The sequence below is a fragment of the Maylandia zebra genome, linkage group LG20, assembly GCF_041146795.1.
Source record: "Maylandia zebra isolate NMK-2024a linkage group LG20, Mzebra_GT3a, whole genome shotgun sequence".
Classification (NCBI taxonomy): Eukaryota; Metazoa; Chordata; class Actinopteri; order Cichliformes; family Cichlidae; genus Maylandia; species Maylandia zebra.
In genome coordinates, this window is record NC_135186.1 from 15,538,860 (window position 1) to 15,564,152 (window position 25,293).

Below are 25,293 nucleotides of genomic sequence, written 5' to 3' on the forward strand. Positions count from 1 at the left end.
TGAAGATGCCACTGACCTGCTTTTCAGGTAGTATGTGCGGTAGATGAACTGAGTAGCATTCATATAAATACTTTGTGGAGTTTGGGCGCCATCTGCAGGATATTCCAGGACGTGAGCGAGTTTAATATTCAACATGAAAATGAGTATTTTAACTTAAGTTACAGAACTCGAAGTCTTTGAAAACGGAATGTTTATCATTTATTATGTCTGATTCGAACAATATACATTTTTCTTCCATTGATACAACTCTATTTAACTAGGTTTGAGCGATTACCTGAGGTGCCGTTGTCAAAATCCACACAGCTGAGAATCACGTGATGTGACATGACGTGTACCCAGCATGGCGGCGCTGAGTTGAGGTAGCAGCTCTACTGGACGTACTGTGATAGCCTGGTTTTCATTAGCTTTTCCTTGTCACCTGCTAATTCGCAGGACCAGGCCGAAGATGACGGCCTGAGAGAGGAGCGGCAACAAGATCGAGAGATGCAACAACACCGGCCACCGCAGCAGCAGCAGTACTCGCAGTCGAAGGCAGAAAACAGCAAAACCAAGAGCATGTTTCTGTCCAGGGCGCTGGAGAAAATCCTCTCGGATAAGGAGGTGAAGAGGAGCCAGCACAGCCAGCTGCGTAAAGCCTGCCAGGTGGCGCTAGGTAAGTGGGTTTGTTATGAACATTGGCTCGCCGAGCCTTATGTTTCTGTCGCGTTTCATTGAAACATTTCGCTCTGAGGTCTGCCTTTATGGTAGAGATACCCAGTTAGCTAGCGTTAGCAACTGAATGGCCTTTATCGCCTGTTTGGTTCCCCGTTGATGTTTACAGACATATTATGTGTTGACACCATTCTCACTCCCAATTATAACCTTTGTTATGTTGATATCCGGCCACAGCCGCATTCTAAACGGGCATCGGCAGGGTAACATGCTAACGTAGCTAACTGACGTTAGCTAGTTGTAGCTAGGTTAGCTAGTTAAACAGACCAATCCCTGTGTTGTACGTAGCACTGTCAACTAGCCAGACAGCCTGGTCCGGCTCTACACGCACACACGCTACCTAACTCCAGGATATTCTGACGTTCGTTCTTTTCCATTCAACCCAGTCACAGATAGTGTTGCACACGCCGAGCTGTTTACTTAATTACGGCACTGCTGTGTGTATTTCAGCTCAGACTGCTCTTCCTGTTTGTGTGACAGTCAGCGACCAGTGTCTTATTGGACTTAAAGACATTAAAAGCTGCCCGGAGTGTGGTGTTGCTTTCTAAGGTGCTTGTCTCTGTCGGGTTTTTTTTTGTTAGATCATTGAGAAATTGGGGAAACAACTTGTGCCACAATATTAGGGTGCAGGCAGTTTAAGGACGTGTTTGAGTGGTGGTGGGCGAGGCGGGGCTGCTCTGTGTGCTCTCTGTCCGTGTTTGACTCTCATATGTGACACTTGAACACAACACGTGTTCCCTCAACGCCTCACGGCTGTGTTTAGTGTCTTCCCGATATTCAGTCAATGTGGCCTTAGGCAAGTCTCATGAATACCTCAGTTTTTTCTCCCTCACTGCCACAAATACCTTGTTCAGAAAGCTAAGCTGTCTTGCATTAGTTTATACAGTACTGTGCAAAAGTCTCGAGCCACCCCTCATTTCTTTATGTTTTGCATGGGAAATGGGTGCAGCAATTTATTTAAACTTACACAAACATAAATAAAAACTACAGGATATAAGGTGGAAACAGAGTTTGTGCAACTCTCATGAGCTTAAAAGTCACTATTTGCTATGACCATCTTTATTTTTCCACGCTCTCTCAACTCTCTTAGACGAGCTTTCTTGGCATTTCTCTAACCAGTCTTTGGGAATAATTGTCCAGGCTTCTTGAAGCGTATTCCTAAGCTCTTCTTTGGATGTTGGCTGCCTTTTGATCTCTTCTCTGTCAAGATCATCCCACATTCCGAAAATAATGTTTAGGTCGGGTTTTGTGGAGGCCAGTCTGTGACTGATAGTGTTCCATTGTTTGTTTTTCTGTCCTGATATGGGTAATTTGGCAGCCTTTTCCACTTAAACCAATTCTAATGAGGCTTCAGCAAACAGTAGGTGGATTAACTGAAGGGTTGGGGTCAGGTGTATCTCTCAGGTCTTGTGTCAGGTCTGTGCTGCAATTTCTCATTTTCTTAAGGACATTATTGTCAGATACTGTTTATTTTTTTAGCCCTCCCACTTCTTCTTTTGTCCTCTACTTGTCAACTTTCCTCAAATCCTTTAAGGACACAATACACAACATGGTGAAATATGCAAAGTTTTTGGGTTATGGTTCTGTGGGAATTCCATTGTTGGTGCAATAATTCTTTATGTCTGTCAAACTGTGGTATCATTGGCATTTTTCATAGATTCCCCTAAAGAAATGAAAACAAATTGTGTTTTTGGTCCAATTTAAAACCGGTTCTTTGCTAAGTTGTCATGTGTAGACAAAAAGCTAGTTCATCCCTTGAGTTAGGTGCCTTCTTATGCTTGAATAAGTCACTGGTCAGTGTTAAGTGTCTTAACAAACAAAGGGTTCAGTGGTGGCTCAAAACTTTTGCACGGTACTGTATTTAATGATGAACTAGGTATGCTGAAAGAGACGAACGTTGTCAGCAGCAGCCACGTGACTAAAAAAGCGTGTGAGTATTATTCATACCTTTTTATATATTTATGTGTAGTACTAATTTATACACTTTGGAGGAATGAACTGGCCTCACATCACATTCTTACTGTGTGAAAAGGAAGGAGAATCATATGTTTTTGTCACCATTTAAAGTATATTAGTCTAGAATAGTGATTATGACATTTGTAGTGAGTGTTGCACATACTAATTTCCTGTGTGTAGCATATAATGCTACTACAATTTATGCTCAACTTAGTAACCCCTGGATCAAGAGTCACACTTATGTGCTGCGGCACGCAGCGGTGTGGTGTGGTGTGGTGTGGCAGCAGTGTGCTGCAGAGCATTCAGACCTCAGTAACATTTAATCTCCTGTGCTTTCCTCTAACAGATGAAATCAAGGAAGAATTGGAGAAACAAAAGTGAGTATTCCTAAATACAAAGCTTTCTTTTTCTCTGAAAGTTTTTTTCCTTCTTCTTGGTATTTTGGGTAAGAACTTGAAATAAGGATTGCTTGTGAATTTCATTGTGATTTGACTGCAATAGTAGGACTGCTTGTAAACAATGTATTTAAAAAATCTATTCCTTATGGTAAAAAGGCAACACATCAAATGTTAAAAGATGACATTTTATTGAAAGAAATATGGGAAGTGACCAGTTGTTTTCCAGTTTTTGCTTGGTACAGACTTTCAGCTCCTCAGTTGTTCAGGATTAATCCAACTGCACTCCATCATTTTGAAAAATAACCTCCACATTGATTGATCAGATCACAGGATGGTTTACTATTTTGTCCTGTTTGTCTCAAAGTAGCTCAGCCAACATTTCTGTTTTACTTTCTGGAAAAGCCTGCAGCCATGTTCATTTTCAAAAAGAGTCCATGTTGTGATTTCCACTGCAGGATTTCTGACCTACAAGGTCACAGCAATTTAATATTGTTGCTAACAGACTTCTTTGGATTCTTTGAATCTGTTGTTAATATTTTGCACTGTAGACGAGAAAATCCATAAAGAAACGTTTACTTTAATTTAGCAGTAAATACGTGGAGCATTGGATCTCCCTCTGTATTTACTTTTAAATGAATCAGCCTTTGTGGGATCCTGTCTTTATACCTAATCAGTTTACTTATTGCAGTTAACACAATTACTCCATCAGGGAAGTTTTTTTCTAAAGATCTGTGGAACTTGTCCAGTCCTTTAATGGCTCCGTCTCAGTTTATTGAAACATATTGCTGACATGAAATTCAGAGCAAGGGTGTGTTGGGACAACAAATAAAATCCTTGTTGTGTGTTTGATATGATGTCTTTTTTGCAGCTTTTTTTAAATATAGAGTTTGAATGATTTAGAAATCATTGCATTCTATTTTTATTTAGATTATGGGATAGTGTTTGCAATGCAATGTGCCTTCTGCCGTAGACGAGCCACCTGTTCGACTGAATGTCGTTGTGCTGTGAGAGTTCTGGACTATGATAATAGGACTGCAGAATAAGAGATTTGACATAACATTTGAATTATTCACATAATCTGTGTCATTATCATGAAGTTGAGGATCTCCAGCTTACACAGCTTACACTCTATACATTGCGTGTATAGAAATCTGCTCTTGATGCAGCTTTGCCAGGTCTCTCAGCTGTTTGCTCTCCTTTCCTTCCTCCAGGGATGGTACCGTGGTCCCGCCCAGAGCCAACTACATCGAGGCTGATAAATATGTGCTGCCTTTTGAGTTGGCGTGTCAGTCTAAGTCCCCCCGGATAGTTAGCACCTCTTTGGATTGTCTGCAGGTTAAAGTTCACTCTCTCTCGCACACTCACACACACAAACACCTGTCACTCTCACTCTTCTTGTGCTTATGCATTCAGTAAGTAAAACACAGCAAGGTTTTTTTAATGATTATATAACCCAACTGGAGGTTGCAAGGTAAAATCTTGAAACACCTGTCTGACATTTACGCAGAACAATGGCTCTGCATTCCACGCACACATGCACATGTGCCACGGAGATGGCATGGTATTTGTATAGCGCTTTTACTAGTCTCTAAGGACCCCAAAGCGCTTTACAGAACCAGTCATCCACACATTCACACACTGGTGATGGCAAGCTACATTGTAGCCACAGCCACCCTGGCTACAATGGCGAGGCTGCCGGACACTGGCGCCACCGGGCCCTCTGACCACCAGTAGGCAACGGGTGAAGTGTCTCGCCCAAGGACACAACGACCGAGACTGTCCAAGCCGGGGCTCGAACCGGCAACCTTCCGATTACAAGGCGAACTCCCAACTCTTGAGCCACAATCGGAGATGTCAGGAGATTTTCATAGTAGCTACACTTGTATTGTTGTGCCAGCTGTAACCTGTGAAGTACGTTTACTCTGCTTTTGTGGAACAAAGGTACTGACTTGCAACAGCCTAAGCAAGCAAACACAGACTTCCTTTCTTTTTCTTTTTCTTTAAACTTGTTATGTGCTCTGAGTTATTGAGGTGCTAACATCATGTGAGGTATTTGGGCTCATGGTTGTGTCCAAAATATGACCCTTCACTCGTACAGTGCTCGTACATACTGAGGTTTACTGCTTATTGATCAGTAACACAGGTTCTTAATTGCTACATTCAAATTAAATTGTGGACAGTAACGTGTAGATATAGAAGTGCTTAATGAACACAGACAGATTTTGAGAGAGAAAGGCATTTTGCTAGATAAACTGGTACTTTATTGATCCCAGGGGAAATTCCAGATTCTCCACAGCTCACATTTGACACAGGATCTCTGATCTATATTTATATATAGTTTAGAGTTCAAAGTGTGTGTAGATCTCTTTCAGTTGTAAACATTCATAGCTTCAGTCATTTTCAAATGTATTTGGAGCGTTACTGAGGAAAGGATGAACAGACCTGGGTTGATGTCTGTTCATCCGTCCATATACCAGTGGTTTGTATAAAGAGGTGGCTACATAAAGGTCCATATAGGGATCGAACTGTTCAATTCATGATAAATTAATGGTTAAATGAGAGATGGATAGATGGATATGTCTGCATTACAGAGCGACGCGCTATATCTACCTATTGGCAACCCAATTGATGGGGTAACGTTGTAGGAAAAAAGTAGATTTTGAAAACAAATAATTATCATTTCTAGCACAACTGCACTTCGTGCTTTCATAATAAATGATTAAATCCGTTTGTGAATATTTTAATCATTTAGCAAAAGAAAAACTACATTCGTTTGTGCCCCGCTGTCAGGATAGATTTTTAAATTCCACAATTTTCTTTTTTTTTTTTCTTTTATTTGTCTTTAGTTCAGTTTTGGTCAAAAGTCCCACATATAACTTTTCATTTATATTTGCATACTATTTCAATGAGTCCTTGCACCCATTTCCCAATGAGGGGTGGCTCAAGACTTTTGGACAACACTGTATCCAAAAGGGGAATAACACTAACTCTAGCATTCCACACCCTGCCGCCCTGACCCACACACTCTCTCTCGCCACTGCAGAAGCTGATTGCTTACGGCCACATCACAGGCAACGCTCCGGACAGCAGAACTCCTGGGAAGAGGCTGATCGACCGACTGGTGGAAACCATCTGCAACTGCTTCCAGGGACCACAAACCGATGAGGGAGTCCAGCTACAGATCATCAAGGTATACCCAGTGCTTCACCTCACATCTGGCAGCCTTCAGATCATCCAGCTGTCGTTGTTGTTGTTTACTAACATGTCAGAGCCCAGACCGCCAAGCTCAAAGGCTTCTTTCTCTATGCTGTGTCTCTAATGTGAGTTAGGAGTAAGAGAGGATTGGTTATTGGGGTAAAACTGCAGACACATTTGTGTCTTCATCATTTCAGGATCAAAGAAAAGACAAAGATGAATAGAATACCTGCTGTTCCAAGTTTCCCCTAGCTTATTTAAACACTGTCAGATGTCTGTCATTATATTTTTTAAACTTATGTATCTGGACCGTTGTTATAGGAAAGATGATGTCAGCTCACCCATGATATGTCACACATCATTTTATATTTTCTCATCTTTCTTAATATTTGCGTTTTAGATGGTAGGTTATCATTGCTGCTGCTTGTTGAGGTTCCGCCTACCTCCTGAAATAAACATCCTGGTTGGTCATAAAGGACAAAGTCTACTGTAAGAAGGAATCTGTTTCATCACTGTTGACCAAAGGTTTATAGGACAGATTATCAGCATCTGTTTGCATAAACTGTAGAAGTAGCCTTGACCGTCATTACAGCCCATTTACACTGATCAAGTGAAACTGCCTTTAAAGATTTTAATTCTGCACCAAATATGGAGGAGACAAGTAGAGAAGCTGTAGTAGGGAAGTCCAGCGATGATTCAGCAGCATGGTCTGAATAAGACATCCTGTGTGATAAGTCTCAACTTCCTCTTCTGTCTGTGCAGGCCCTGCTGACAACGGTCACCTCCCCGCACATTGAGATCCACGAGGGCACAGTCCTCCTCACCGTCAGGACCTGCTACAACATCTACCTGGCCAGCCGCAACCTCATCAACCAGACCACGGCCAAGGCCACCCTCACCCAGATGCTCAACGTTATCTTCACCCGCATGGAAAACCAGGCTGTCAGTCTAACACTGTTACAAAGCGCTGCTGCTCATCATAAAACAGTTGCAGCCTGAAGTTCTAATCTTATTGTTCAAAAAGTAAAGTCTCTGTTAAACAGTGTAGGGCACTGTGTGCTTGCTTAAAGGATCACTGTACTGATTAGTGTTGGATTCACTGAAAATAAGTCGCCATCACAGTTTTAATTATAGAAGCCTCAGCCTTACCTGCAGTAGTAACCAGAGTCCGTACAGTTAAGCCATGTGTACCTAATGAGCTGTAAACAGCTGTAACCTTGTCCTGTCTCAGGCAGGAACAGTAATTAGTCTGTAATAATTAGCTTCCAATTAGCTGCTCATTGGACAGGAAATTATATAGCACTTTTCTGGCCTTATTGACCACTCAAAGCACTTCAGACTACAAGCCACAGTGTAGAGTATTTTATTTATCCACTTTAACTACCTCAGATCCATTAAACTGCAGTCACAGGGAGAACATGAAAACTGAGCGCAGCCAGGAGATTTGAACATGGTCGCTGTGAGGGGACGGCGCAAACCGCTACACCACTGTACTGGCCAGAAAAACACGACCAAGACTTATACCATTACCCAAGCATTCATTTGTCCTACTTGTGGCAGACAGACAAAATAAACAATAAATATGAATATTAAATATATATATAAATAAATAAAATGTCACATCTACTTTGATAACACTACATTCAATGCATTTAGACTCGACCACCTGAGACTGTTGCAACAGTTACTCTGTGTCAAAATGTCTAAATGTCTTAGCTTATCCAACCCGAGGATTGATAAGCTTGTGTCACTGTAGGGAGTCCCTTCATCGTCTCCCTCCTCCACAGGCTTTGGAGGCTCAGGAGCAGGAGAAGGAGCGCCTACGTTTGCCCCAGCAAAATCCATCTCCTGTCCCAAGCAGCCGGAGGTCTGGCTCCCCCCGGTCTGACCATACGTCAACTCCTGAGCCACAGAACTCCCCATCCCCGGCAGCGAGTACTCCAGATCTCACCACCAATACCAGCAGCTCCACACACCCATCTCCAGCCCCTGATCTGGACCAGGACCAAGAGCCAGACACACCGTCAGTCAATGGAGAAGTCGAGAGTGAAAATACTCCACCTAATGGAGAAGCAGAGCAGGTCACACCATCAACAGGTTTGTGTGATAAAAGTCAAATCTAAGAAGCACTTCAAGAAAATCCTCAATGATTCAAACAGATTAGCTTCTTGAACCTTTGAATCTATAAATTCAGTTATCTCTTTATGTCAGATTCAGTGTTTGAGGAGGAGGGTGCTGAGACTTCTCCCACAGCAGCTCAGCAAGGTGACGAAGGGGACAAACCAGAGAGCAACTCGAACCCAGCAGAGAAGGGAGAGCAACAGCCAACACAGACCCATGTTGGAGCAGGTGGGATACTCCTCTAATATTCCTATTCTCTTTTTAGTGTATCCTGCATCTTCTGTTCTTCACAGTCTGCTCAGTTGTCATTGCAATGACCTGAAAACGTCTGTTCTGGCTTCTTCTCCAGGAGGCGAGCACCCACCGCACCCTGCCACCGAGCAGACAGAGGTGGCTCCCCCCAGAGTCAGAACAGAAGGTCAGCAGATGAATGGTATCATCGAGGACCGGTCTTCACTGTCCTCCACAGACATGCTGGTGAGCAGTGTCAGTGTCATCAGATGTTCATTAGTAGTGTGCAGTCTCGCTTAAAATCCGAGTGAATAGCGTATTTCTTAATTCAGGAAAAAAAGTTAAGCAGTGTGACTGAAACAAACTAAATCGGAACCTCCATGTGTGCATTTACATCTTCGTAAAGCTTCTTGGGCCCTTTTCTCGACTTTGGGATTTTATTATGTTTCAGTTCGATTCTGCTTTTGGAGCTTTGTTTTAAAGTTGTTCCCTAAATGAAGCTATCATTTAAAACATTAATGTAGCATCTTGTGCTCTGCTTTGAGCCTCTTTTAGTATATAAAGGCTTGAGGCTAGACCAATTAGAGATTTTGTTGCCTTTAAGGTATGGTATAGAGTGTGATTAACTCTCTTCATCTGTCTCAGGATGCTGAGGGCCTGCAGGGACCCCACAACGCTGCTCGCTTCTCTCACATCCTGCAAAAAGATGCATTTCTGGTGTTCCGCTCTCTGTGTAAGCTTTCCATGAAGCCCCTTGCTGATGGCCCTCCAGACCCAAAGTGAGTCATTTTTATGACTTGACTGACATTGTCACATAATATTTTAACTTAACCTGGATGCTTGATTATGAATTTTAAGTTTATGTAATCCCCATGATGATATCATTAGATCCCCTGCCCTGACACTTTATTTAGCATCTACTTGCCACACTGTAGTTTGCCCAGAAAAATATCACCGCCTCTGGCTTCTGCAGAGTGAACTTACCCTTTTCCATCCTGCTGTGACCCTGTCTTCTCTAATTACTGTAACATTAGTTGCTGGGCCAGTCAGTGTGAATAGGGCAGAGTAAAATGAGCCCAGGCAGATTAAAGAGAAGGCGTCCTAGCCTTTATCAAATACCAGGTTGAGATGAACCCCTAAACTATACATCGTTTACGTGTATGAACTTGTGTCTTTACCCTTCCTCTAATCTGCAGGTCTCATGAGTTGCGGTCCAAGATTGTCTCCTTGCAGCTGCTGCTCTCCGTGCTGCAGGGTGCCGGGCCAGTGTTTCGCACCCACGAGATGTTTGTGAATGCCATCAAGCAGTATCTGTGTGTGGCACTGTCCAAAAATGGCGTCTCCTCTGTACCTGAGGTCTTCGAACTCTCATTGGCCATCTTCCTCACCCTGCTTTCCCACTTCAAAGTCCACTTGAAGATGCAGATTGAGGTAAAACACTTGGATAGTAATATGCATTGTCTCCTGGATTGAGTCGATTGGCACAAAAAATCTTCATTTAAAAGTTAATTTAATCACCTTGAAGGACATTTGTCCACAGCAGGTGCTATATCTTTAAAGCCTGAGTATCTCATTCTCCTCGATTCAGGTGTTTTTCCGAGAGATCTTTTTGACCATCCTGGAGACGTCGACCAGCTCCTTTGAGCACAAGTGGATGGTTATCCAGACGCTAACACGCATCTGTGCAGGTACAGGTCCACTGATACAAGTTCATTATACTTAAGTTCTATGACTAAGATGTAGTTGAAAGTCGCTTATTAACAAGAGCACAGGCTTGACATTTCTGTAACTGCAGAGAGCAGTAGGAAGTGGTAGCAGAAATGCAAGTCTCAAAATAGCCTTGATAAATGATGATTTGCCATTCTCTGGGTTTTTGTTACCTTTTCATCAAATGCAGAAATTTAGCTGCTATTTCAGTTGGCACTAATGAATTTAGCACAGCATTAGTTTAAGCATTTTATTGTAGCGAGGGGTTGCTCAAGGCAGTCCAGAATTTTTCAAGACATATGACATAAAAACCTTTTTGAAATGTTTTTCTTAATTCGTTTTGCCTTTCTCCCAGATGCTCAGTGTGTTGTTGACATATATGTAAACTACGACTGTGACCTGAATGCTGCCAACATTTTTGAGCGTCTTGTCAATGATCTGTCCAAGATCGCTCAGGGCAGGAGTGGTCAGGAGCTCGGGATGACACCCCTGCAGGTATGTGTGCACTGTGTTGCATTTCATTAGGATAATCTGTGCCAAAGTAGGATCTCTCTGCTTAGCAACACCTGAGTGTTTCAGAGTTATGTTTAACAGCCTAGTTATTAAAAATTGTAGTTGTAAGGAGGCAGAGCCATAGTGTTATTAGAGAAGAAGGATGTAGCCCATAGATGGCACCCATGGCGATGTAATGGATCAAGTGAAAAGTAGGGTCAGTTTCTCAAAGACTGTATTCACAGCTTGATTTGTCCCCTGCTGGCCATTAGTAAAATTGCAGGTATTTCAGACCCAGAAGCTTTATCCTCTGGACTTGGGTGTGTCCGGTCTATAGGATTTAGCTATAGCATTGCAGGCCATATTATATGAGCGTGTGACCATAATCATGAGCTTGTATTGTTCCACAGGAGCTGAGTCTACGTAAAAAGGGTTTGGAGTGTCTGGTGTCCATCCTTAAATGTATGGTGGAGTGGAGCAAAGACATGTATGTCAATCCAAACCTTCAAGCTAACTTGGGTAAGTGTTTTTTCCAAAGTGAATGTAGTAATAATGAAAATCAGAGTGGGTAGTTTAGATGCATTTATTCTTGTGCGTTGGGTTTGCAGGTCAGGAGCATCCGTCTGATAGCGAGGGGGCTGAGCTGAAGCTCCCAGAGCAGCTGGCGGGACGTCGGGACAGCATCAGCTCGCTGGATTCTACCATCTCTTCCAGTGTTGCTGTATCCCAGGCAGACCACCCAGAGCAGTACGAGGTCATAAAACAGCAGAAGGACATCATTGAGCACGGCATTGAACTGTGAGCTCTTTTTCTCAGCCTGCTTGTGGTTTAACATGCGAATGGACCTGCGTGCAATGTTTGCACTTCCCCTTGTTCTTGTCCACTCAAAAGTTTTGTTGATTTTTTTTTATTTTATTTTCCTGCAGCTTCAACAAGAAGCCAAAGCGTGGTATCCAGTACCTGCAGGATCAGGGCATGCTGGGTCCTAAAGCTGAGGATATCGCCCAGTTCCTCCACCAGGAAGACAGACTGGACACAGTGAGGGTTACACAGATTTACAGACTTGCACACTTATTGCTGCATTCTTAATTCAAGTTAGTAAATCCCCATCGTCTGTGCATCCACAGACGCAGGTAGGCGAGTTCCTGGGAGAGAACATCAAGTTCAACAAAGAAGTGATGTACTGCTACGTGGACCAGCTGGATTTCTGTGGCCGGGACTTTGTCTCTGCACTTAGGATGTTCTTGGAAGGCTTCAGGCTGCCAGGGGAGGCCCAGAAGATCGACAGGCTGATGGAGAAGTTTGCTGCTCGGTACCTGGAGTGTAACCAGGGGTAAGAGCCACTGTTTCCTACTACTGTCACGGGTTGCTGTCAATATATTTGTGCTTGAAAGATTTACTTCTGTTTATTTCTGGAGTTTGCATTTAAATAGAACAGAGCAACCACTAAATGTTGGTATGCGTCCTCCTTTGCAGACAAACTCTGTTTGCCAGTGCCGACACTGCGTACGTGCTGGCATACTCAATCATTATGCTCACCACAGACCTGCATAGTCCTCAGGTGAGAACTGTTGATTCTTTTTGTGTCCTTGCACTCATATTATCACCAGTCATTGTCACACAGTCAATTTAACTGCTTGTGGTAAATGTTCATTAAGGACTTGGATCCCTTGTGTAGGCACTGAGGAGTAAGAGACAGTTTTGTGTTGTTGTTTATTGAAGGACAGCAAGGTTATCTGTGGAGAAAATGGAAGAAAAGAAGCATTACTCAACATTTTTAACATGTTATCAGGATTCAAAGCACAGAGGATCATGACCAGATTTTAAAACTCAAGCAAGCTGTCACTGTGAGCTGTCCCATCAAGCAGAGCCCAATCCTTTAGCTCGCAGAGCTCCGTTGTGTCATTGTAGTAGCATCATTCAAATGAATGTGGGTGCTGTGCCAGGCAGTGTCTGGTTTAATGCTGCCTTCATTAAATAGCTACCGCCCCAAATTATTGCTGCTGACAGACCGCCGTAACAGAGGAAACTAGGTTTGAAATTTAAACTCTGAGAGAAGCAGGCGAGAAATATGGTGTGCAGTGATGCATGCAGACTGAAGACTGAGAGCCAGAGACTGTAATACAGCATCAGACAAAGAAAACAAAGGTGTATTGTGTTTCCTGCAGAATCTGCTATAACTTACTCTTTTTTTTTTTTTAAATACCCTAATTGCAGACGAAAAAGTTATTTTTTTTAACTTCAGCCATAAACAGTCCACCACAGTGTAATCACTAAAACGTAATATTGTTTAAAATATACAATAAGGTTCTATTATTTCGAGTTTCAAGTTTTTCAGTCACTCTGTTGATCTGACATTCTGACTATTTAATGTTTTCTTATAGATATTCTCTAACTGGATGATCATTCTTAAAGTATCTTTTGCACTAATATTCAGACTGAATCTTTAGAAAGCACTTCCTCTAAGGTCACTGCTTCCAGATATGTATATGATGAAACTTGTTCATTTACATGAAAATTATTTTTGATGTTACATTTTAGTAACCAGTGACAGGCTTTGCAAATGTTCCCTGAAAAGTAGAAATAGTCTATGTTGTTGTTAAGTTCTGTTTATATGCAATTAGATGTTCCTTTTAATGAATCCCTTCCTACTGTCTGCCCTGATCTTCTTTGTTTACATAGGTGAAGAACAAAATGACAAAAGAGCAGTACATTAAGATGAACCGAGGTATTAATGACAGTAAGGACCTGCCAGAGGAGTATCTGTCCTCCATATATGATGAAATTGCAGGCAAGAAGATAGCCATGAAGGAGAGCAAAGAGTTTTCAATCACTCCAAAGTCCACCAAGCAGAGTAAGTACTCCAGGATTACTCACCAAAATAGTAGAAACAGTAGTGACGCTTTATTGTTGTGCATTTTTAATCAGTCAGAAACATTAAAGTCGACCTTCCATCAGGTGTGGCCAGTGAGAAGCAGCGTCGTTTGCTCTACAACATGGAGATGGAACAGATGGCGAAGACCGCCAAAGCTCTAATGGAGGCGGTCAGCCATGCTCAGGCGCCCTTCTTCAGTGCTACACACCTGGAGCACGTCAGGCCCATGTTTAAGGTATTTCTAATTGATTCCTCATTTGCATAACCAAGGAAAAGTTGTCGTGTTGTTCTTGCTCAGTGGGAATATTCATTCAAGCATTCACATGCTGAGTTAGGAAATGAAATGTGGAACAGTTGACTTATAACATCAGCCAAAGCCAATCTAATCAATAAAGAATGAAGTTCCATGATTGCACTGAAAGTGTGCACACAGCGAAGGTAGCACCGGTGGTACAATGCAAAATGCTCAGTGAGGTGAAAGGCCTAATTAACAAAAATGAAGCTTTAATGAAAACATCAGTCATCTGGACTGAGAATGTTCAATAAAGACACAAAAATTGTTTGTTGAAGCGCATTGTCATTACTGTGACCTAGCAGAAAACCAGATTTCAACCATCTTTCCGTGCTGATTCTTGCCAGATTTATATTTAACACCTTAAATTATATCAGACGATGCCCTGGAGCATTGGCACTAATATTGCAACTAGGATGAGGACTGTGAAATTAATAACAAGTAAGAAACTGATACAACTTGTAAAATGAGATGATACTTTGTGTGTGTTCCAGCTGGCATGGACCCCACTGCTGGCTGCATTCAGCGTGGGCCTGCAGGACTGCGACGACCCTGAGGTAGCATCACTGTGTCTGGAGGGCATTCGGTGTGCCATCAGGATCGCATGCATCTTCAGTATGCAGGTCTGCTCATGTTTACACACAGTTTGTAGAAAACTGTTCCAACTGGTTATATTTCACGTATGATCATATCTCTAATATTTCCTTTGGAAGCAATTCAGTGCAGGCAGCGTGAAAACACGAGTATGTGTTCACTCCCTTTCTGTCTGCAGTTGGAGCGAGATGCGTACGTTCAGGCTTTGGCCAGATTCACCCTCCTGACAGCCAGTTCCAGCATCACAGAGATGAAGCAGAAGAACATTGACACTATTAAGACTCTGATCACTGTGGCCCACACTGATGGAAACTACCTGGGCAACTCCTGGCATGAGGTGCGAATTAAAATTTCTTAACAAGCGACAGATGTAATTTAATGTCTGCATGTAGGCTGTTTCTTCGTAAATGTCTCTATAATGGTGTATTTTTATTGTTTTAATGCCTGTTTTGTAGATCTTGAGGTGTATTAGTCAGCTGGAGCTTGCCCAGTTGATTGGGACAGGGGTGAAGACGCGCTACATCTCAGGGGTGGTCCGGGACAGGGAAGGTGGCATCAAAGGCTTACCCTCCGGCACAGAGGAGTTCATGCCCCTGGGCCTGGGTAGGATACAATGGATTATGTAGAACATATGCTGCATTCAAACTGGGTCTTTAAAACATATTTTGGTGTGTCTATGGGCTGCCTGTGCGTGCGTGTGTGTGTATATATAAGTATGTGTTAAATGTCTTTGTTGTTGCAGGTAACCTGGTGGGAAGTCAAGATAAGAGACAAATGGCTCATATTCAGGAGTCAGTAGGAGAGACCAGCTCTCAGAGTGTGGTGGTAGCTGTAGACAGGTGAGTCAGAGTCTTCAGACACTGCACACACACATCATTTGTCCATTATAACGATTGAATGTTAAAACTACTTTGATGTTTGCAGGATCTTTACTGGTTCCACCAGATTAGATGGAAATGCCATCGGTGAGTGTGTCTTACTTTGCTGTGTAAATGATCCCCGTTTGGTTTTTCATGTTTGATGTAAAGAAAATAATTCAAAGCACCTTCCCATTTAATTGTTTCCAGTGGACTTTGTGCGGTGGCTGTGTGCGGTGTCCATGGACGAGCTGGCCTCGGCACACCAGCCAAGGATGTTCAGCCTGCAGAAGATTGTGGAAATCTCCTACTACAACATGAACCGCATCAGGCTGCAGTGGTCCAGAATTTGGCAGGTCATAGGTGACCACTTCAACAAGGTCAGTGTCGCAAAGCATCCACAGAGCTGGAATTTCAAAATGTTTATCAAGTGCAGAGCCTTAAGGCTTGTCTTGAAGTGTCCTTTGGGTGGTGCTGCCATCATTCTGTGCACCGCCTTTTGTCCTGTATTGAACCCTTGATGACACAAATTTATTACCGCCACAGTTCTTGTTGTTTGCCTGCAAATTTTGTGTATCTACAGAATGTGCCGACAATGACGTTGTCTTTCGGTAGGACGGTTTTCAAGACTGACATTTGTCATTAATGACACTATGCACTGATATTACCCCCTAATCTCAGTCATTATATTAAGATCTGTTGCTTCAGAGTTGCACTCACAGCCACTTTATTAGGTACACCTGTTCAGTTGCTCGTTAATGCAAATAGCTAGGCAATCTCATGGCAGCAACTCAGTGGATTTAGATAACCCGCCGACATTCACAGCATCAGAATGGGAAGAAAGGTGATTTTAAGTGGCTTTCAGCAGGGCATTGTTGATGATGCCAGACAGCGTGGTCTCTAGGGTTTTAAGCTGAAAAAGAGGAAAATGTCCAGTGAGCGGTAGTTCTCTGGGTAAAAATGCCTTGATGATGATGATGATGATGTCAACGGTCAGAAAATGACCAGAGTAACTCAAACGTAACCACTTGCTACAACCGAGGTTTGCAGCAGAGCATCTCTAAATGCTCAACACATGAGACCTTGAAGTAGGTGGGTTCAGCAGCAGGTGCCAGTCCTGTCGTGTTTGCCACCATCAGTATTTTTGTAAAACAGAACTGAACTGATAGCTATCTATGGTGTGTCCTTGTAGGTGGGCTGTAACCCTAATGAGGATGTTGCCATCTTTGCTGTGGACTCACTAAGACAGCTGTCCATGAAGTTCTTGGAGAAGGGAGAGCTGGCTAACTTCCGTTTCCAGAAAGATTTCCTGAGGCCTTTTGAGCACATCATGAAGAAAAACAGGTAGCGAATGCTTCTATGGAGTCATGTGAAACTGTACTTTCTCGTTTTCATAAAAGGTTATTGAAGTAAGAAGGGTTCAGAGTGGTTTACATGAACCTCTTATATTCATCAGATATTATGGATAAAAGAGGAGTAGCAGTTTGCTTACTGGCTGTGAGGCTAACAGCTCTAACCCCCCCCCTCAGATCCCCCACTATCAGAGACATGGTGATCAGGTGTGTGGCTCAGATGGTAAACTCCCAGGCGGCAAACATCCGTTCAGGCTGGAAGAACATCTTCTCAGTGTTTCATCAGGCAGCGTCGGACCATGATGAGACTATAGTGGAGTTGGCCTTCCAGACCACTGGCCACATTGTCTGTGAGTATGTTTACTCAATAATAATAACAAGGTAGCAGGATGTTAACCATCCAAGTGCTCATCTGACAGAGACATGAGGTGTAAGTGCTGCTTTGACTTTAGTTGGAGAAGAGGGATTTCAGATCAGGACCTTATCATTCTTACTTTGCATGCTTTTGTCTTTTATCAGTGAACACCTTCCGGGAGCACTTTGCAGCTGCTATCGACTCCTTCCAGGATGCAGTGAAGTGCCTGTCAGAGTTTGTGTGCAATGCGGCTTTTCCTGACACCAGCATGGAGGCCATCAGACTCATCCGACACTGTGCTAAATACGTCTCTGACAGACCACAGGTGCTCACCGCCCGAGCTGGGAAAACACCAGTTTTGGTTCTTGACTCTGTTGTTTTATTTTTCCTTTTTTCCCCTCATTTCTTGACTTCCTGCTGTGTCCATGTGCAGGCCCTGAGGGAATACACGAGTGACGACATGAATGTTGCCCCTGGCGACCGGGTTTGGGTTCGCGGCTGGTTCCCTATCCTGTTTGAACTTTCTTGCATCATCAACCGCTGCAAGCTGGATGTCCGCACCAGGTCGTAGAGTTTGACCCAACTATAAAACGCACCCATAAATCTGTGCAGAGATCATGAAGATAAAATGCTCACTTTAACTCGACACCGAGCCCAGTCATACAAAAAAGAAAAAGAAAAAATTAATATAGCTGGCTGTTTTTCAGTGGTTACAATGCAATACTCTGTGTGCTAGTTGCTAAGGAAACAAGGCTTTTCACAGTCATACATTTTCCAAATGGTAAACAAATATAGACGAAAAATACAGTGCTCAGGGTGTAACGCACAGCTAACAGATCCACCCCAAACCTCCAGGAGTCGGAGCTGAATACTCGCTCTTTGGGCTTACAAAAACACACAAGACACTGCCAGGATTGTCACATGAATACAGACAAACCTTGAAGTCTATCGGGTACTTTTCTTTCTTTTTTAAATAACCAAATAAACATAGAGCCTCATTCCACCAGTGACTTCTATTCTTTCGATAACTTGAGCCTACCAGTGAACAATACCCACACAGTTTTCAAGTAATGTGATGAAACATGAAGGAACACATGTGACTGTCAGACTGTCCATCAGATGGAGGTCATATATTTGCAAAGTACTTTAGATGTATAAATAAATGCTAAATGGAACAAACCAAGCCAAGTATTATTCTTTCTGTCACACTGCAGACCTTTACATAAAGACTCACAATGTTGGATCAGCTGTTTTAATGCATCTTTTGCACTTTATAGACAGTAACAGTTCTGTTCTGGTTGCGCCATGATGCAGTAAAACTGACGTTTACCGTTTCTCCCGACAGAGGTCTCACAGTCATGTTTGAGATTATGAAGAGTTACGGTCACACCTTCGAGAAGCACTGGTGGCACGACCTCTTCCGAATTGTCTTTCGCATCTTCGACAACATGAAGCTTCCCGAACAGCAGACAGAGGTCAGTGCTGTGTGTGATTTCAGCTGTTCAGCTATTTATGTACAGAGGAATTAAAGCAATAAAAAAAGTAAAAAAACAAAAACCCCTGCTCCTCTATTGTTTGCTTCCAGAAAACTGAGTGGATGACGACAACGTGTAACCATGCCCTGTATGCCATCTGTGACGTGTTCACACAGTTTTATGAGCCTCTCAGTGAAATCCTACTGGCTGACATTTTCACCCAACTCCAGTGGTGTGTCAGGCAAGGTAGGTGTTCATCATAGTCATCGCTCATTACACGCCTCTGTCCTGACAAACAACCTTTAAATGAGGCAGAGCGCTAACACCTGTTCTATTTTAGGTGTACAGGCTGGTGTCCTGATGATATATCTCACATGTTGGAAGAATACTAAGCGGTCAGAACATCTCTGCCCTCTGAAACAACATTTATTTTCTTTGGATTATTTTATTGATGAGGAAAAAAACTCTCCTAAAGCATACAAATACCAATCCATCTTCCAAGTTTTATCAACCATTTAAGAGTCACAAGGGGGCTGCAGCTTATCCCAGCTGTCATAGAGCGGCAGGGGGAACATTAATGAGTTGAACCTGTTTGGTTTGTCAGTATTATCCCCACCCTAAACTCCAACTAACTGAGAGTTCTGGGACTACACCCATAAAAATATAAAATTTTCAAGCTCTTCTACTCATGTACCTCTGCAAACGTTTCCAATAAGCTACCATCTCTGTCCAATTGATAGTTAGTAAACATCATCTGTTTCTGACCTGACCTTCAGGTCAACAGTGGTTACTTGTGATCAGAGCCAGGTCCAGCTGCAACCAGTAATGAGTTCTACTGTTAAAGTTCTGAGTTCTCCTGAACAGTAGAAAAGACACAAGGTGTATTTTGGCCACACCAACACAATCTCCATTCACTATGTGCCACTTGTTCATCAGATTAGGTTCCCTGTCTCTGTTCTCTTCCCTATGATTAAAATTTACCTTGAAGGGATTGCTGCTTTTTGGGAAATAGTGTTGGGATAGTGGTTAGCACTGTGGACACATAACAAAGTCAGTGGTTCAAGTCAGGGCAGTGGAGTTTGCATGTTCTCCCTGTGTCTCTGTGGGGGGTTCAGTGACATGCAGTTAGCGAGGACTGTCAAGACTGTAGCCTGCTTCTCACCCTACAGCAGCTGGGATAGACTCTCCAGAAATCCCGCGACCCAGAATTGGATAAGTGGAAGAGGATGGCTAGCAGTTTCAACTTAACAGGGATACAGTAGACTTTACAGAGGCATAAAGTGTAAAGGGTCAGAGTAGGACTTGCAGAAAGATGCCTGAAAACTAGCAGAGCTGCTGAAAGGCATCCATAGGTGCCAAAGAGAGTCTGCAAATCACATGGTTTTGAATTAATATAGTTTTGCGTTTTTTTTCTCTCTAATGGACAGAGACTCAGAATTTTATGTTCACAGCCCAGAGTTAGAGCAGGTGATATTTCAGTTATGTGTATGAACATGAATAAATGAAATAAAAGTGAGTCTTCTTTTTTGTATTTTGGGATTTTTTTATTTATTTATTTATTTTTTATTAAAGAAAACTCATAAAAATGGTGGCACATAAAGAGGTGAGATGCAAACAAAGCTCCCCAGCCAGGCTCAAACTACAGTTGTCAACCTCTTAGGCCGCACAGGTTCACCTTGGAGCGGGCAGAATTTTCTCCTCAGTTTTTACTTCATGCACAGCTTTAAGGTTTTGACAGGCAGCGCACCAGTGTGTGTGAAGCACATGCGTTCTGAAGTTGTTCTGTCTTTTCTGCAGACAACGAGCAGCTGGCTCGGTCCGGGACAAACTGCCTGGAGAACCTGGTGATCCTGAATGGGGAGAAGTTCAGCCCTGAGGTGTGGGACATCACATGCTCCTGTATGCTGGAGATCTTCCAAAACACCAGCCCTCAAGCGTGAGTGCTGGTCCTCTATACTCAAGTTCAGTTGAAGTGTCAAAGATGGCATCACTGAGTTAATGGGGATTCACAACTTGGTGTATGTAAAAGTTACTCTTGTGTTTATGCTGTCACATGTTTGTGGTTTTGTTTTGCTTTCCAAACCAGTTTGTTGACTTGGCGACCGGCTGGACAGGATGAGGAAGCAGCTGACGCAAAACACTTTGTAAGAGGAAACAAAAAACCTCATCAAGTTCACCCTGTGACTAAACGATGACTATGCACAGCAGCAGCTCTGCGCATGCTTCATACAGTTTACTTTTAACCAATGAAAAGAACTCTCCTTTACACACAGTTTCCACTATATCAGACACTAACCTGTGTCTGTGTTCATGGTGTATTTTGTCGCTCCTGTACATTTCCAGGATGCTGATTTCGACACTCAGTCACAGAGCAGCTACGACCGAGCGCTCTCCGAGAGAGGACACAGCCAGATGTCCAGTGACGACACCTGGAAAGGCAGAAGCAATGCCAGTGAGCACACGAGCGCATGCTTTTTTATTCAATCTGTAAAATGAATAATCGCAGCATGAATTCCAGTGCTCATATCTCCACACCTTTATACTTTTCTCTGCTGCAGGAGTTTCAGACCAGAGGCTGTTTGCAGGCCTGCTGATCAAATGTGTCGTGCAGCTTGAATTAATACAGACCGTCGACAACATTGTCTTCTACCCAGCCACCAGCAAGAAGGAGGATGCTGATAATATGGCTGCTGCGCAGGTAAAGCTTGGCACCTCACCCACTCTATCAATGTGTCACTTTTTGGCGTAATCACAAAATCATAACCCGGAATGAGCTGAAGAGGTGAACCAAAGAAAAGAGAGTGAAAATGTATTCCTGCTCTTCACCTTTACAATTTTAATATAAGGTGGAGCAGCCACAGACAAATGTTTCAGGAAAAAAATTGTTTTGTTAAAAATTTGTAGTTAGCTCGAATTCATCCAATTAAGTGTCTACGTAGTCCCAGATGGTTTCAGTAGGCCGCCAGTGGCCTAGGGACAAGAAATGACCAGTGTCCCCTTGTACAGCCTTATTTTTAAAACTATTATAAAATCATATATGCTAAAGTCTTTTCCTCCTGCCAGCGGGATGCTCTGGAGGAGTCGGAGGCTGAGTCGGGTCCAGATCAGGGCATGTACAGACACATGACGTCCGCACACCTCTTCAAGCTGCTGGACTGCCTGCTGGAGTCACACACCTTTGCTAAGGACTTCAACTCCAATAACGAACAGAGGACGGCACTCTGGAGGGCAGGTAAAAACCAAGGGAAAGCCCCCAGGATTCTCTGTCCTGTGCACGTTAGAGTTCAGAAGGTTCTTTGTTTATAGCTTTACATTAAATAGAGGAGAACTATCAGTAAATTGTGGGAAGAGTAATGTTATATCCAGCCCAGTGTTATTTTCACTTCCTTTGTTTTTTTTTTTTTTTTTTGATAAACAATAGATATACAGAAAGGAAAGGCAGTGTGGAGGAAACCGTGATATGCAGTGAAATGGGACACATCTTAACTACAAGCCTCTGTTACTGCTTTAACAGCTGTCATCTCTCTGGTGACCTTTCAGGGTTTAAAGGGAAATCTAAGCCCAACTTACTGAAGCAGGAGACCAGCAGTCTGGCCTGCAGCCTCAGGATCTTGTTCAGGATGTACTCGGACCCTCAGCTGCAGGACTCGTGGCCTGACATCCAGACACGCCTGCTGCTGTGAGTGAAGCACTCTCCTGCACTTTCTCACAGTGTTTCCTGTGTGTCATCACCGGTTAAATGTTAAACCTTGGATAAATAAGCACCGAGTGTGTCACTGGCAGAAAGGGCAGCGCTGCTGTTTGTTCCTGTGTTTTGACACACAGCTCATACCTCATTATAAATTTATGAATGTACTCTGCGTGCGCATTTCGTGTAATATATTGGCACGCTAAAGCCGGGCACATATCACCTCGTCGTGTTTGTCGCTGTAAGAGATGACTCATGTATTGCATCAAGAACACACATGTGAGACGTTTATCATCATGATATAGCTGCCTCTACGATAAAGATGATGCGGATTGATAATCAGTTTCGTGTAGCAACGCTGATACTGACAGCTTTGTGTTTGTCATAATCGTCTATGTGCGTCTGTGTTGTGTCATCTCTCTCAGGGTGTGTAATGAAGCTCTGGGCTACTTCATCAGTCTGACCTCAGAGAGCCACAGAGAGGCTTGGAACAGCCTGCTGATGCTGCTGCTCACCAGGACTCTGCGGCTGCCCGATGACAAGGCAGGAACGCGCGCGCACACACACACACACACACACACACACACACACACACACACACACACACAGACACACACACACACACACACAGACACAGAGTACACCTCCAAATACACAATAGTAACAACTTGGGGAAAGAGTATTAGTAGTAGTTTAGTGTTAGATAAAGTATTTGTTCAGTAAAGCTTTACCTGTGCTACACTCCAACTCACGCTGCGTCCTCCCCACTGAATTGAATAACAATAAAAGTACAAAAAAAAATCAGTTCTTCCCAAGCAAAAATATGTTATTAGTTCAATCCTTTTGAATTCATGTCATTTTTGTGAGTACATATGAATTATGTATTTAGAGAATGTGCACAACGATTCATGGCAGCGCATGACTTGAGGTGCCTTTCCAGGTCATTTTAGACCAAAACCAGAACCGTGCAGCCACAAGTAGTAGGAAATGTTGGCGCCGTGCAGCCAGCCAACAAACCACTGCATCAACAAAAACTAGACCAGTATTGTTACAGTGGATTGGCCGGCACCGCTTTCTTATGCAATCCCTACTTTGCGTTTTGGGAAAGTTTCATAATTCCGTGAAATTGTTGTTAAAGGCAGGAAAAAACCAGGAACAAACATGCATCACTGTCGACATATTAATTAAACAGCCTGCTGTGAACGTAGTGGTCAGCAACCACCCCTCCTTTTGTATATTTTTCCAAATACACTTTTTTTTGGTTGGTTTTTTTGGTCATTTAGTCTTTAGTTAAATGTTCTCCTGTTTGTTCCAGTTCAAGCCTCACGCTTCCTGCTACTACCCCCACCTGTGTGAGATGATGCAGTTTGACCTGATCCCTGAGCTGCGGGCCGTCCTCAGGCGCTTCTTCCTGCGCATCGGCTCAGTCTTCCACATCGCTGCTGCTCATCCAGAGGGCGCGCCGGCCCGGACTCCCGCATCCTAAGAAGGCAGGTGAATAGGGAAACGGCGAGTGCTGGTGAGAAGGTGGACACAGCTCCCGAGAGACACTATACCTCTGATTGGATCGGATCACAGATGGCTGATAAAGACAAGCTTTCCTGCTGGGACTCTGCATTGAGTGTTCCTGTTTTTGGCTGCGCTCGGCAGCCAGAAACGCCTTCGCCCGGACCCCTGGCCGTCCTCTTTATCTCGGAAATGAACAGCACTGTGACCGGCACTCTCTGCTGACTGTAGTCATTTATCATCCCCCTGACTCTCATCTCGAAAAAACTGTAAACAAATAATTTATTGATATTATTGCAAACCCTTTCACAGATTTTGAGCGTTTTTTTTTCCTGCCTAATTTTTTAAATACTTTAAAACAAAAAGAAAAATGTCTATATGCTGAAAGGAAATGAAAAATCTCATTGAATTTGATTTCCTTGCATTTGTTCTAGTAAAAGATGAAATCTGGCCACCTGTGCCTGTTTGGGGAAAAGAAAAAAAGGTGATCTAATCAAAATAAGTTCCTTGTGTTAATGTCAATCCTGAAGCATTATTGAACTCTCATATCTGTGTTAATATCAAGGAGGTTGTTGAAAAGGCTGAACCTCACAGCTGCAGGAAAAACCCATCTGCGCCTCTTATAACACTATCAGCGTTCTTTAATTGGGAGATCTGTGTGACACGGCCATCCCGTCACGTTTGTCACCTCTTGCCTATCAATGAGATTTTAGATATTTATTTGGCTCACTTTCTTTAGTTATTGTTTGGATAATTGCTGGTTTACAGTGTACGGATGGTTGATATACTGGCTGCTTCCCTCTGCTGTGCATTCCCTCGTGTGTTGACCCAGTCAGCCTTACACTGGGGTCGACTTCTCCTGGCTGTACAGTGGACTCATAAAACCTCCACACATCCATCAGTTGGACTAGAATACTAGAGTTGTCCATATCTTTATTTTTTACAGTGTGTTCAGGTATTAACATGACACAGTGTAACGACTTGCACTGGATGCCTAGAACTCCCTTTAGTGTTGACCCTCTTCCACATTAGTTTGACAGAGCAAAACCAAAACTTGCATCCACAGAGGCTCCAGCATCTCTGCATCCTGGATCATTTCGAGTTTGTTCCATGCCTTGTTTTTTAAAAGAAGGATGTATGTAATTATTTAAAGTGCATTTAAATATTTTTTGAAAAGCATTCCTTCCCTCGCAACTATGGATGTCTACTTCCCTAAATCTAGGGAATATATAAATATATATAAATATATACAGTAAATGAAAAAAAAAATACAGACTGTAAAGTTTTCAATGTAAGATACATAGAAATGAAAGTGATCTACGGTTCTATACATAATATTGTGATGTAATCTTCTAAGCATTTGGTGACGTAATCAATAAACCTGAGTTCTGATCTACTCCAGTGTCTGTTGCTGCAGTTTTAAAGCTGTTTAGAGGGTGACCAACACAGGTGGTACCACCTAACATTAAGCGCTGAGTTTGCTGACCT

General features: G+C 43.0%; 1 protein-coding gene across 1 annotated transcript; it reads left to right on the top strand.

Annotated features, from left to right (window-relative positions):
• Positions 1-300: 300 nt before the first annotated feature.
• On the top strand, positions 301-25,201 carry arfgef2 (ADP-ribosylation factor guanine nucleotide-exchange factor 2 (brefeldin A-inhibited)). The gene is made up of 39 exons (XM_004565482.5): positions 301-652; positions 3,014-3,044; positions 4,277-4,400; positions 6,109-6,255; positions 7,023-7,202; positions 8,048-8,357; positions 8,472-8,609; positions 8,731-8,858; positions 9,258-9,391; positions 9,809-10,043; positions 10,201-10,300; positions 10,675-10,814; positions 11,222-11,330; positions 11,420-11,609; positions 11,738-11,849; positions 11,939-12,144; positions 12,288-12,372; positions 13,494-13,665; positions 13,770-13,921; positions 14,473-14,601; positions 14,751-14,909; positions 15,028-15,175; positions 15,315-15,411; positions 15,497-15,537; positions 15,640-15,809; positions 16,622-16,773; positions 16,959-17,131; positions 17,301-17,461; positions 17,570-17,700; positions 18,482-18,611; positions 18,722-18,857; positions 20,409-20,547; positions 20,698-20,755; positions 20,955-21,063; positions 21,170-21,309; positions 21,675-21,843; positions 22,152-22,290; positions 22,725-22,842; positions 23,615-25,201. The coding sequence occupies exons 1-39, from the start codon at positions 484-486 to the stop codon at positions 23,783-23,785; spliced, it is 5,532 nt and encodes a 1,843-aa protein (XP_004565539.1). The 5' UTR covers positions 301-483; the 3' UTR covers positions 23,786-25,201.
• Positions 25,202-25,293: the final 92 nt, after the last annotated feature.